General features: G+C 52.5%; 1 protein-coding gene across 1 annotated transcript; it reads left to right on the forward strand.

Annotated features, from left to right (window-relative positions):
• The first annotated feature begins 7,487 nt into the window (after window positions 1-7,487).
• LOC138065162 (olfactory receptor 6B1-like) lies at window positions 7,488-8,507 on the forward strand. Its single transcript, XM_068929354.1, is given in 1 exon segment — window positions 7,488-8,507. A coding segment is annotated over 1 exon segment (1,020 nt).
• Window positions 8,508-13,569: the final 5,062 nt, after the last annotated feature.

Consider the following 13,569-nt stretch of genomic DNA (forward strand, 5'->3'; position numbering starts at 1 on the left):
GGTGTGGCTGGATCCAATCTTAGCCCCAGACTTGGTCAACAGTTTAGGTCTAAGGATTATGTGCACAATGAATCAGAGAGGTAACTTAGCAAACTTATAAAGTTTCAGCGCACTATTAGTCACTTACCGAGGATCTGTTGCAGGTAAGGATCTCCCGACCTCGAGGAGGAATCTTGAGAACTGCCCCTGCTTCCAGGGAAGATCCTGGCACCCAGCCCGCTGCTATGCAGGAGAGCTCCATGGGCTCTGGACCACTCCCTCTTTATGGGGTGAGATGATTGACTCCTAGTCATATTTGCATGAGCCAGATTTCAGTTGGTGCATGCTCACTTAGCCCCTGCCCAGGGGGTTGTTTCTGGAGAGGTCAGGCTGAGGGGGAGCAAGAGCACATTGGGGCGAGGAGGAGGAGCGCCCCGTCCCACCAGCTCTCTCAGCTGATAGAGGAAAGCAGGGTGATCAGCTTCAGGAAAATGCTCTGTTTGCTGGTGGCCAAAACTGCCCAAACCTCAGGATAGCTGTGTTACAGACACGTCTTAAAGGAGTCCCTAAACATCTAGCCACACTCCCTTTCCATTCCCTTCATGGCCAATGAAGTGTGACCCCGTCTGAGGTGACAACAGGGATGAGACTGATCACACCCGATGCCAGACACCTTCACTGAAGGTGTCTATTTCTTATCCAGCTGTTTAGACTTCCCTTTCCACTCAAGGGAGAGAAAGAAGGTGTCTCACTGAGAAGCCTGGAGCTACTTCCCCTGGTGACCAGCTCATGCTCCAGAAAGGTTCCCATACGTCCTGGCTCACATTTCCTAGCACTGCATGGCAACACAGCTACACAAGGCATCCCCGGCAGCAACAGCCCCTATATGGAGGTAAAGGAATCAAGGCCTGAATGTGGACTTCTTGTCGTTAGGTGACAACTAGTCACAAAATAATTCTAAGCAGGAACTGGAAATAATCTTCATTTTCAGAACTTCCAACATACTTTAACAATTTTAAAGAGCATTTTCTTTCTTTCTTATTGGCAGCACCGTATGCATGCCCTTCACTGATCACTGTCTGTATATGAAAGTCTGTAGTTACATGTATGTAGAGTTCTTCATCACAATACCTTTCCTACCACCACTCTAAATGTGGTTCTGGAACTTTGTTCTGGGGAACTGCTATATTTAATCTGACATTTTTCCTCTCTCTTCTGCCTCTCTCCTTTCTTCCTGCTCTGCCTCCTCTCTCTTTACAGCACTCTCCAGGAAAAGATTCCCTGAATCACAGCACTTAGGGTGCACAAGACCTCTGGACATCATCTGGACCAATCCCCTGTTAATGCTGAGGGAACTAGATGAGGTCACTCAGGGGCTCGTCCCCTTTACGCATTATCCACAGCATTATCCATCCCATGGTCTTGGCCATTAGGAAATTGTTACACAGTGTAGCCCCACCTGTTGATCACTGAAGGATGCCACTAGTAACTGGCCACCAGTTGGACCTTGTACCACTGAGCACAGCACATTGGCCTGATGGGGCAGCCAATCTTCCACCGGCCTTATGGTCCATTGATCCAGTGCAGATCTCAACAATTTGGCTACAGACAGATGACAGGAGACTGTGTCAAAGGCCTTGCTAAAGTGGAGGTACACAAAATCTTCTCCTTTCCCCTTGTGCACACAGTCATTCATCTGATGGTAGAAGGCAGTCAGGTTGGTCGGCAGGGCTTCCATTTCCTCTTGGTCAGCCCACGATGCCTCCAATCCTTGTCCTCCATTTGCTTGAAGATGGTTTCCAGAAGGATTTACTGCATCACCTTCCCGGGCACTGAGATGAAGCTGGACAATCCATAGTTTGTGGATCCTTCCTCTTGCCCTTTTGCCTTTTCCCAGATGTCAGGAACCTCTCTGATCACCCTGACAGTTCAAAGACAATCAAGAGCAGCATCACAGTGACTGCAACCAGCAACCCCAGAACCCAAGGTGCATCCCATCACATCCCATGGACTTGTGTGTGCCCACTGGGCACAAGGGCTCCCCAGCTGAATCCTCTTCAACAATGGGTAAAACCTCTGAAGATCCAAGAGGGATCCAGGGCCCTTCTGCCCTCCAGGACTGTCTCTGTTGGATCCTGCCAAGCAGAGCCAGAATGAGCTGAAAGCTGCTCTCCTGCCGCCCTGGGCTTTCATGCTGCTTTTTGTCTTACTTTTCTACCCTCTCATGATCACGGCAGTTATGGCTGCCCTCCACCTTGGCATCCCCATCCACTTCTGTTTTGCTTTGGACTAACCGAGTCCAGCATTCCTTTTCTTATTGATTGCTGTGTCAAGAATTCTTCCCCCTCCCATGCAGGAATCCCCTGGGCTGCTTGTGCCCAGGCTGACTGCCCTTCCAGCGGGTTTTGGGCTGCTGAAACTATTCTGTGAGAACCAGCATCTGTGGCCAGGAGGCTTCCTCCAGCTGCCAAAAGAACGTTTCAGCTACCTCCTCTCCCTCCACAGGCAGCTGCTAGCACACACCTCCAGAATGTCACCCTGCCTGGTGTGTCCTCTTAGCCTTACTACAAGGTCTCGCCTGGCTCATCATCTCCTTCAAGGAAAAGCTCTCTGGCCACCCCCTTTGCACAAAGTGCCCCTCTATGCCCTTGCTGTTGCAGCCTGCCTTCTTCAGGAGCCCATTTTCATCCTGTCCATATGAGCTGTCCACCATTTTTGTGTAATTGCATGGGGATAGGGAAGAGGAAGGTGTCAGTAAAGGGGATGTAGCAGGGATTTTGAAAGTGGGGTCCAGAAGAGAGGATGACTCAGAAGGCTGGTGAGGGAGAGGCAGGCAAAGGTGACACATCAGCAGTGTTGATGATGAGGTCACCTCTTGTACAGGAAGCTCCTTGGCTAGGTTCCAGTAGGAGCTATTTGGAAGACAAGAAGAGCATCACAACATCACTCATTCCAGCAGAGAGGAGAAATGGGTGGGAGGACGGGACGAGGCAGGCAAAGGGGACATGGCTGCAGGGTGGATTGTGAGGGCCCTTGCACTGCAGCTGCCTGATTGGCCCTCAGCAGATGTGGCCAGCAGGAAAGATGGGGGAAAGGGGAGAGTTACAGAGACAGGGTAGTCAGCAAAATGCCCCTCAAGTCAGGATGCCTCCAGTTGGTGCATGCAGCCAGGGAAGTGTGCATGGGACATGACTGTGGAGGATCCTCTCACACCCCTCCTGGGAAACCTGCCTGCTCGATTGCCTCTCTGAAATGCCTGTACACTAAATCATACAGCATGGGGAATAAGCAGGAAGAATTAGAGATCTGTGTGCAGTCACAGGGCCATGACGTCGTTGCAATTACAGAGCTGGCATGACTGGAATGCTGACATGGATGGCTATGTGCTTTTTCAGAAAGACCAGGGAGGTAAGGTGGTGGAGCTGCTCTTTATGTGACAGAGCAACTGGACTGCATGGAGTTCTGCCTAGGGGTGAATGAAGAGCAGGTTGAGAGCTTACGGGTAAGGATTAAAGGGCAGGGTAACATGGGTGACACTTTTGTGGGGGTTTACTACAGGCCACGTGATCAGAAAGAGGAAGTTGATGAGGCCTTCTACAGACAGCTGGAAGTAGCTTCACGATCACAGGCCCTAGTTCTGGAGGATTTCAGCCACCCTGGCATCTGCTGGGAAGAGAGCACAGCTAGGCAAAATCAGGAGGTTCCTGCAGAGCATTGAGCATGACGTTCTGACACAGGTGGTGGAGAAGCCAACGAGGAGAGGTGTGTTGCTGGACCTTGTACTAACAAACAAAGAAGGTCTATTTAGAGATGTGAAGGCTGGGGGCAGCCTTGGCTGCAGTGACCAGAAAAAGATGGAGTTCAGGTTCCTGTGAGGATCCTTACTCCTGCTTTGCTGGAGTAAGAAGGCCAGCAAAGCAGGCAGGAGATGTGCATGGATGATCAAGGAACTCCTGGCAAAACTCTAACAGAAGAAGGAAGTCTACAGAATGTGAAAAAGGGGACAGGCCACTTGGGAGGAATATGGGGCTATTGTCAGAGTATGCAGGGATTTGACAGCAGTGATGATTAGCAGTGATGATTTCACTGCTAAGGCCAGTCCTCAGGAATTCCAGACACTGGAGACCAGGGAGGAAGTCTGGAGAAAGGAAGACTCTCCCTTGGTTGAGGAGGATCAGGTTAGAGATCTTTTGTCCAAACTGGACATCCATAAATCCATGGGCCCTGATGGGATGCACCCACGAGTGCTGAGGGAGCTGGCGGATGTTATTGCTAGGCCACTCTCCATCCTCTTGGAAAGGTCCTGGAGATCAGGAGAGGCCCTGAGGACTGGAAGAAAGCCAGTGTCACGCCAGTCTTCCACAAGGGTAAGAAGGAGGAGCCAGGAAACTCCAGGCCTGTCAGCCTCCCCTCCATCCCTGGAAAGGTGATGGAACAGCTCCTCCTGGAGGTCATCACTAAGCATGTGGAGGACAAGAAGGTGATCAGGAGGAGTCAGCATGGATTCACCCAAGGGAAATCATGCTTGACCAATCTGATAGCCTTCTATGGTGGAGTGACTGGCTGGGTAGATGAGGGGAGAGCAGTGGATGTTGTCTCCCTGGACTTGAGCAAGGCTTTGGACACTGTCTCCCATCCCATCCTCCTAGGTAAGCTCAGGAAGTGTGGGCTAGACGAGTGGACAGTGAGGTGGCTTGAGAACTGGCTGGATGGCCGAGCTCAGAGGGTTGTGGTGAATGGTGCAGAGTCGAGTTGGAGGCCTGTGGCTAGTGGTGTCCCCCAGGGCTCAGTCCTGGGTCCAGTCTTGTTCAATGTATTCCTCAATGACCTGGAGGAAGGGACAGAGTGCACCCTCAGCAAGTTTGCTGATGATACTAAAATGGGGGGAGGGGCTAACACGCCAGAAGACTGTGCTGCCATTCAGAGGGACCTGGACAGGCTGGAGAGGTGGGCGGAGAGGAACCTCCTGAAGTTCAACAAAGGCAAGTGCAAGGTCCTGCACCTAGGCAGGAATAATCCCATGCACCAGGACAGGCTGGGGGTTGACCTGCTGCAAAGTGGCTCTGCCGAGAAGGACCTGGGAGTGCTGGTGGACAACAAGTTAAACATGAGGCAGCAGTGTGCCCTTGTGGCCAAGAAGGCCCATGGTATGCTGGGGTGCATTAGGCAGAGTGTTGCCAGCAGGTGGAGGGAGGTGATCCTGCCCCTCTCCTCAGCCCTGGGGAGGCCTCACCTGGAGTACTGTGTCCAGTTCTGGGCTCCCCAGTACAAGAGAGACATGGCACTCCTGGAGAGAGTCCAGCGGAGGGCTACCAAGATGATTAGAGGGCTGGAGCACCTCTCCTAGGAAGAAAGATTGCAAGAGCTGGGCCTGTTCAGCCTGGGGAAGAGAAGATTGAGAGGCGATCTCATCAACGTGTACAAGTATCTGAAGGGGGAGTGTCAAGAGGATGAGGCCAGTCTCTTCTCTGTGGTGCCCAGCAACAGGACAAGAGGCAATGGGCACAAACTGAACCACAGGCAGCTCCATCTGAACCTGAGGAAAAACTTCTTCCCTGTGAGAGTGACAGAGCATTGGAACAGGTTGCCCAGAGAGGTAGCGGAGTCTCCTTCGCTGGAGATATTCAAAAGCCGTCTGGATGTGATCCTGGGCAATATGCTCTAGGTGACCCTGCTTGAGCAGGGAGGTTGGACGAGATGATCTCCAGAGGTCCCTTCCAACCTAAACGATTCTGTGATTCTATGATTCTGTGCCTCAGGGAGAGTTCGGAGGCCCTCTCACCTCAGGGGACAGAGTCTGGCACCCGAGAGGGGGACTCACCCCATTACCCAAGGCAAGTCTCCGTGGCAGGGAGGAAATGCCTGGGGCTCGGCCTCTCCCTCCCCACTGACCATGGTGGGGGGCTGGAGGGACCAGCTCAGGCCACCAGGGCTCTCTCAACCTGAGCGAGGCAGTGAACAGACAGGTGTCTGCAGGCAGGTGAGGGGAATCCCATTCACAGCATCTCTCCTGACTTTGCGTTGTCCTGGTGCCTCAGTCCTCTGCCTCAGTTTCCCTTTCAAAGGAGCATGTCCCAGAGTTTGAGTGACCAGAGATATGGCGCAAGCTATGTGCCAGAAGTGTTCACAAAGTTTCCAGCAGGTCAGAGGTTTCAGTCTCCTTGGAGAGCCAATTACACATTGCTCCCTCTCTGCAGTCCCTGGGGAGAGACCAGCTGCAGCAGGAGCCTTCAGAGACTCGTTAGTGCTTTAAACCCCAGGACACTGCAGAGAGCAGGGGGGATTCAACTGCTGCTGGACACAACCGCAGGAGGGGCTGAAAGAAGATGGCAAGGGCAGAGCAATGCCTGAGCGCTGGGTTGTGGTTTGCAGAGAGCTCAGGGAAGAGAAGGACGTGGTGGGCAAGAAGCAGAGGGCGAGACCCCAACCTCCATCATCATTGCCCAACACCATCAGTGCAGAGATCACCACCTCATCCGGAGGCCTGCAGCTTTGTGTTGTGTCTTCTGAGTCAGGTCCGTTCCTTTTTAGCTCTTTAGGCTTTGCACAGTGGCATCTATGGGTGAGGAAAGTGATGGGCATGTCCTTTCCTGGGTGTCTTCTACTCCAGCTCCCCCTTCCCTCCACACGTTTCTTCTGATACCCTTGTTAGCAGAGCAGAGTGCTGGGGAGCTTGTCTGTTGGTGCAGAGTTAGTTTGTGCCTTTGCTGCCCCTGAGCCAGCCCAGAGCTCCGTGAGCACAGCTGGCAGTGCTGAGGTTCAGCTGCTGGGCTGTGCCACCAGGCAGCCCCAAGCCCCTCCCAAACCATCCTGGAGGGGGATCTACACCAAGCGAATGATCTCCCCTGTCCTCTTCCCTCTTGCCCTGCACCAAATCTCTTCTCCTCATATTGGCTGATAGCTCAAGTGTCCATCTTCTCTCAGGTCCAGCTCCCTTTTCTCTCTCAAGCCCACGCAAAGGCTCTCTGAGAGCTCTCTAAGGAAGTCCTGCTGCACAGTGCCGGGGATGTCCACTCCTGAGCCACGCACTGTCGAAGGAAGCACACGCCCTGTCCCTTCCAAATACAACTGCTTCGGAGAGCTGAGGTCAGCCGTTTGGTGCAGGGCCCATGCTCCTGCCCTGAGGAAAAGGGCACCTGGCATGATGTGCTCGCAGAAAGGGGTCTCCTGGCCTGCTAGGAATGGTGGCTGCTATTCAGAATAACTTTGGGTGCCAGAAAGACACTGTCACAGTTGGAGTGAATGCTTTCTGTCCTCTGCCTCTACTCCAAGCAGGAAAGGAGCACCTCCGAGGGGCAGCTCACAGATGCATGGCTTAACTCTGTGGAAAAACCTAGTTCCCTCCTTTCAGTAGTCATGAGGGCCCTAAAGGGAACACCAATGCGGTCAGGGAAGTGCCAGGCTCCGTGTTTTCTCTGACAGCAACTTCCTTCCTGATTCTTCTGCACAAGAAAGAAGGAAAGAAACAGATGTTTTTTCTTGTAGGTTGCCTCGTTAGGAAAAGAGGAATGAGGGACCTGTGGTGCTCTGTGGAGGAAGGGGAATGGGACAATCGCACATTTCCAATGGAGTTTCTCCTGCTGGGAATGAGGAATGTCCCCTCACTCCAGACACTGCTCTTCCTCCTCCTGCTTATGATCTGCTTGGTAACAATGGTCGTGAACATCCTCATTGTTGTGCTGGTGGTGGCAGACCGGCACCTGCACACCCCCATGTACTTCTTCCTGGGCAACCTGTCCTCCTTGGAGACCTGCTACGGCTCCACCATCCTGCCCCGGCTGCTGGCCAGCTTCCTGACCGGCAACAGGACCATTTCTGCTCATGGCCGTATGGCTCAGCTCTATTTCTTAGTTTCCTTTGCAGTTAGTGAGTGTTACCTGCTGGCCATGATGTCCTACGATCGGTACTTGGCCATATGCCAGCCCCTGCTCTATGCAAGCCTCATGAGCTAGAAGGTCTCTCTACAGCTGGCAGCAGCCTCTTGGCTACTGGGAGTGCTTATCTCTACAGTAGTCACTTCTTTCTTATCCCACTTAAGGTTTTGTGGCCCCAATGTTATTGACCATTTCTTCTGTGATTTTACCCCTGTGCTGAAGCTTCTCTGCAGTGACACCAGGGTGATCACACTACTAGCTTCCATAATATCTATCCTGAATACAGTTTTCCCTTTCTTAGTCACACTGGCCTCCTACGTGTGCATCATAGCTGCCATCCTGAGGATCCCATCTAGCAAGGGCAAGCAGAAGGCCTTCTCCACCTGTTCCTCTCACCTCACTGTTGTCACTGTTTTCTATGCCACCATCATTGTCTACCTGATGCCCAGAACCCCCCAGCTGAGGCAGCTCAACAAAGTGTTCTCCTTTTTCTATACCATCCTCACACCCCTGGTCAATCCCCTCATCTACAGCCTGTGCAACAGGGAGGTCAGGGAGGCCCTGAGGAAAGGGCTCAGCAGAGCTTTGGCCAGCTCCATGAGCTCCAAGTACTGCTGTGCCAGGGTGGTAAAATCACCTCTGGTGCATATGTGAACTGCCAAGGAGACAGTGGGGGAAGGTGTGTGCTCACCACCAGGAACCCCTCAGGGAGTATGCGTTTTGTGAGGTTGATACGGAAAGGGAGGGAAGAGGTCATTAGAAAAACACAAATATTTCTCCAGGTCATCTAATAAAAGTCTGATGAAAAAGATGTGTGTATGTGTGTGTTTCTAGATGGCTAAGGGTACATGAAACAAATTCCACACCTAGAGCTATGACCCTTTAATAAGCTCCAATGGGGCAACCCTTGTCATGTCCAGCGATTTCACATCTTGGCTAATATCCCAGTTTACTGCCCCTATTATTTCCCAGCCCCTGAGCTTCCTTTCCCATCTCTGCAAGGACAAGTGGTCTTTTCTCCTTCCTTTTGACAAGATTAACTGACTCAGTGCTGAGCTGCCAGAAACTGTCTCAATAGCAATATCTATGCTGTCCTCTGTCCATCTGCTGCAGCATTTTGAATCACTCTTTGGAAGAGGGAAACAGAGTGGGAGAAATGAGCTGAGACTTAGGATTGTAGGATCATAGGAAACTTCAGGTGGGAAGGGACCTCAGTGGGTCTCAAGCCCAACCTCCAGGTCAAAGCTGGTGACCTATGAGGTCAGATCAGGTTACTCAGGGGTTTATCCAGCTGGGTCTTGAGAAGCTCCATGGATGGAGACTGCACAACTTGTCTCGGTTGCCTCTGTCTCTCAGCCCTCATTTTAGAAAGTTTCTCCCCATCTCCAGTCAGAACTTCTTTCGTTTCAGCTTATGCCTGTTGACTCTCATCCTCACACCGTGCACTGCTCAGAGGAGCCAGAGGTTACCCTCAGGTCCCCCTGAAACCCTCTCTTCCCCAGGCTGAACAAGGCCAGCTCCCTCAGCCTCCCCTCCCACGGCAAGGGCTCCAGCCCCTGAGCCCCTTGGGGGACCTCCCCTGAGCTTGCTCAAGTTTGTCAATGTTGTTCCTGTAGTGGGGGGCCCAACTCTGGGCACAGCATCTAAATGGAGGTCCAACGAGTGGTGAGCAAACGTGGATGTTCACTTCCCTTGAGCTACTGGCTGTACTCCTGGGCATACAGGCCAGGGTGCTCTCCCCCAGCCATCTGACCACCTTTACTGATGGCTCTCTGCCCTCTCTTGCTTTTCATCCAGACACAAAGCCAGGGGCTCCCCACCAACTCCCTCTGGGTGTCCTGTTGAACCACAGCACAAGTGACATCCCAGTTTCCAAAAGTTCAGCCTGAACTTCTCATAATGTATCTCATAATTGTTTTGTCTCTTTCTCCTTCTCTTGCTATTTCCTATTACCAAGAAACTCTCCATCACCTCTGAAACCACCCTTCAAGCACTCCCAGGCTCCTACTGGAATGCCCTTAGCCTCCCCTTCACCAGGCTAAAGAAGGCCACATCCCTCAGCCCCTCCATACAGGCTTTGTGCTTCAGGACCCTACCCCCATCTTGGGAGACCTCCCCTGGACCTTCTCCAGGTCCTCCCCATTCCTCCAGCACTGGGCAGCCCACACGGGGACACACTCTTCCAGATGTGGCCACACCAGTGCTGAGTCAAGGGGGATGGGGACTGCCCTTGCCTGGGTGGCCATGGTCTTCCTGAAGCAGCCCCATATGCAGCTGGCCTCATTAGTGCAAGCATGCACTGCTGGCTCCTATGGCATCCCTTGTCATGTCCAGGCCCTTCTCCTCAGGGTCACTCCTCTGACGGTCAGCTCTCAGCCTGCCCTGATGCACAGCGTTTTACAGAATCACAGAATCACAGAATCGTTTAGGTTGGACGGGACCTCTGGAGATCATCTCGTCCAACCTCCCTGCTCAAGCAGGGTCACCTAGAGCATATTGCCCAGGATCACATCCAGACGGCTTTTGAATATCTCCAGCGAAGGAGACTCCACTACCTCTCTGGGCAACCTGTTCCAATGCTCTGTCACTCTCACAGGGAAGAAGTTTTTCCTCAGGTTCAGATGGAGCTGCCTGTGGTTCAGTTTGTGCCCATTGCCTCTTGTCCTGTCGCTGGGCACCACGGAGAAGAGGCTGGCCTCATCCTCTTGACACTCCCCCTTCAGATACTTGTACACGTTGATGAGATCGCCTCTCAATCTTCTCTTCCCCAGGCTGAACAGGCCCAGCTCTTGCAGTCTTTCTTCCTAGGAGAGGTGCTCCAGCCCTCTAATCCTCTTGGTAGCCCTCCGCTGGACTCTCTCCAGGAGTGCCATGTCTCTCTTGTACTGGGGAGCCCAGAACTGGACACAGTACTCCAGGTGAGGCCTCCCCAGGGCTGAGGAGAGGGGCAGGATCACCTCCCTCCACCTGCTGGCAACACTCTGCCTAATGCACCCCAGCATACCATGGGCCTTCTTGGCCACAAGGGCACACTGCTGCCTCATGTTTAACTTGTTGTCCACCAGCACTCCCAGGTCCTTCTCGGCAGAGCTACTTTCCAACAGGTCAACATTTCCTCCCCCATGCAGGACTAGCCGCGTTTCCTTGCACAACTTCATGAGGTTTATGTTGGACAAAACCCCAAGTTTCTCAAGGCCGCTCTGGACTCAGGCTCCTTTGTGTCAGCTCTTAATGTGCGTGTACAGATGGCTCGTCCTGTCTTGCTGTGCCTCTGACAGGATAACAGCATGAGGCATTGCGGGACACTGTGGATAATAAAAGGAGGTGCTAGTTTAACGGAGCTGCTGACAAAGGTAGAAATCACCACGGACACCATCTCAGAGAGGCCCAATGAATGTACAAAGGAAGTATAAGCAGGGCCAGTGGAGATTAGGAAATAGGTGTGTGCTGACTGCATGGGCGGGCATCAGGATGGTAAAAGAGAACACCTTGTCAGGTGGAAAAGAGGGCATAATGCAATAAAAGGTGAAGGAAAAGAAAAAAAAAATCAGTGCTCACTGCGGGTACCTGCAAAGCACTCCTGAATCTGAATGACACTAACCAGAGCAGGACAAGAAACATGCAGTTGATCTGCTCCTACTTCTGTCTGACACACTGCCATGGTCACAGGGAAGCTGCAGTTTTCTCCCTGTGGTCAACATGAGAAGACACAGGGTGGAAGAAAATGCAAAAGGATTCATGGTGGAAGGGGCCTCTGGAGGTCTTTAGCCCAATCTCCTTCCCACAGCAGGGTCAACTATCAGATCCTACCAGGTTGCTCAGGGCTTCATTCATTTAGGACTTGAAAACCTCTGAGGATGGAGATGGCACAACCTCTCTGGGCAACCTGCCCCAGTGTTCCACTGTCTGCAGGGGTAAAACATTTTTGCTTATCCCCAGCCTGAACCTCTTGTTTCAGCTAATGCCCATTGGGCCTCCTCCTCCTCCTGTCGTGTACAACAATGAAGGGCCTGCCTCCATCTTCTTGACGACCTCCTGGTGGGTATGGGCAGGCTGTTCTTAGGTCTGCCCAAAGCCTCCTCTTCTCCAGGCTCAGCAACTCCAGCACCCTCAGCCAGTGCAATCACCCCCATGCCACGTCTCTCTGCATGTGTCACACTCATTGGGCATCGTGTTGTAATGTGCAGGTGTTGTAGACTGTGAAGAGGGCCTGTTCTGGACAAGCAGTCCCTCATAATTAAACCTTGACCTGAAAACTTTCCAGGCCCAAGATTGATTTTTCTCCCTTAAATCCAATTTTAGCTGCACTTGTGTCAGCTTCGTACTGTTGCCTCTCATTGTCCTGCCAGGAATCTCTGTAAAGAGCCCTGGTTCTTTACTGGTGGGAAGCTTGAGTTGGGAAGCTGTGATGAGCTTCCTCCAAAAGTCTTCCCTTCTCCAGGCTGAACAAGGCCTGAACTCTCAGCCTCTCCTCCCAGGGCAAGTGCTCCAGCCCCCAAACACCTTGAGGTTCTGACACTGAACTCACTCCATGTCATCAACAGCGTTCTTCTCCAGGGGGGGCCTGAATGGATGATGTATCTAGGTGGGTTCGGATAAGTGCTGAGTAGAGGGGCATCATCACTTCCGTCTTTCTCCTGGCTGTGCTCCTGTTCATGCAGCCCACAATGCTGTGGCCTCCGTTGCTGCCAGGGAACACTCTTGCCTCACATCAAGCTCGCTGCCCACAAAGACCGCCACGTCCTTTTCTGCAGAGCTGCTGCCCAGCCAGAACTCCCCAGCCTGTGTCACTGCAGGATGTTGGTCTATCGCAGGTGAAGATAGGGCATTTGTCCTTGTTGCATTTCACAGAGTTCCTGACAGCCCATTCTTCCCACCTGCCAAGCTCCCTCTGAAAGGCAGCCCTCAGGCACATGACTGTTCTGCCCCATTAGCTGTCATCTGCAACTGGGATAAGAGGTGTGTCCTCCAGGCCACTGATGAGCCTGTCAGACAGGTTGGGTTGCAGTGTAGACCCCTGCACCCTCCACTTGTCACTGGCTTCCAGGTAAAGCCTGACCCACTCACAAAAACCCTCTGAGCTCCATCATCCAACCACTTGGTTTTTCACCCATCTGAATGTCTAGCCAGCCTGCTGTAAGGCCTCCCTTGGATACAAGAATGTTGGGGGAGACAGTGCCAGAAGTCTGGCTAAAATCATGGTGAATGACATCTCCTACTCTTTCTTCTCCCACAAGTACAGGTCTTTTATCACAGAAGGCAATCACGTTGGTCTGGAATTATTTATGTTCAGTAAATCCGTGCTGACTATTTCCAGGCACCTTCGTGTACCCAGAAATGTGATCCAAGATGGATAGCTCCAGGACACACTCCTCACTCAAGTGAGGCTGAACGGCCTGCAGCTCCCCGGCTTGTCCTTGTGGCCTCTTTTGAAGATAGGCACAACATAAACCTTTTTCCTGCACTCAGCCCTCGGGCACTGTGGGTTGGTATTCTCGCCTGGAGTCCTGACTCTACTACGCACAACAGCCCAGGAGACTCTGCTGGTGAAGACTGAAGCCAAGACGACGTTCAGTTCCTCACACCTATCTCCATCTGCTGTTCCTAGATTCCCTGCCCCATGCAGCAGTGAGCCCACATTTTCCTTCTTTACTCTTTCACTGTTACTGAAGCAGCAGCAGCTCTCCTTCAGGCTCGTGACATCCCCTGCAGGGGT

The sequence above is a fragment of the Struthio camelus genome, unplaced genomic scaffold (genome assembly GCF_040807025.1).
Source record: "Struthio camelus isolate bStrCam1 unplaced genomic scaffold, bStrCam1.hap1 HAP1_SCAFFOLD_41, whole genome shotgun sequence".
Classification (NCBI taxonomy): domain Eukaryota; kingdom Metazoa; phylum Chordata; class Aves; order Struthioniformes; family Struthionidae; genus Struthio; species Struthio camelus.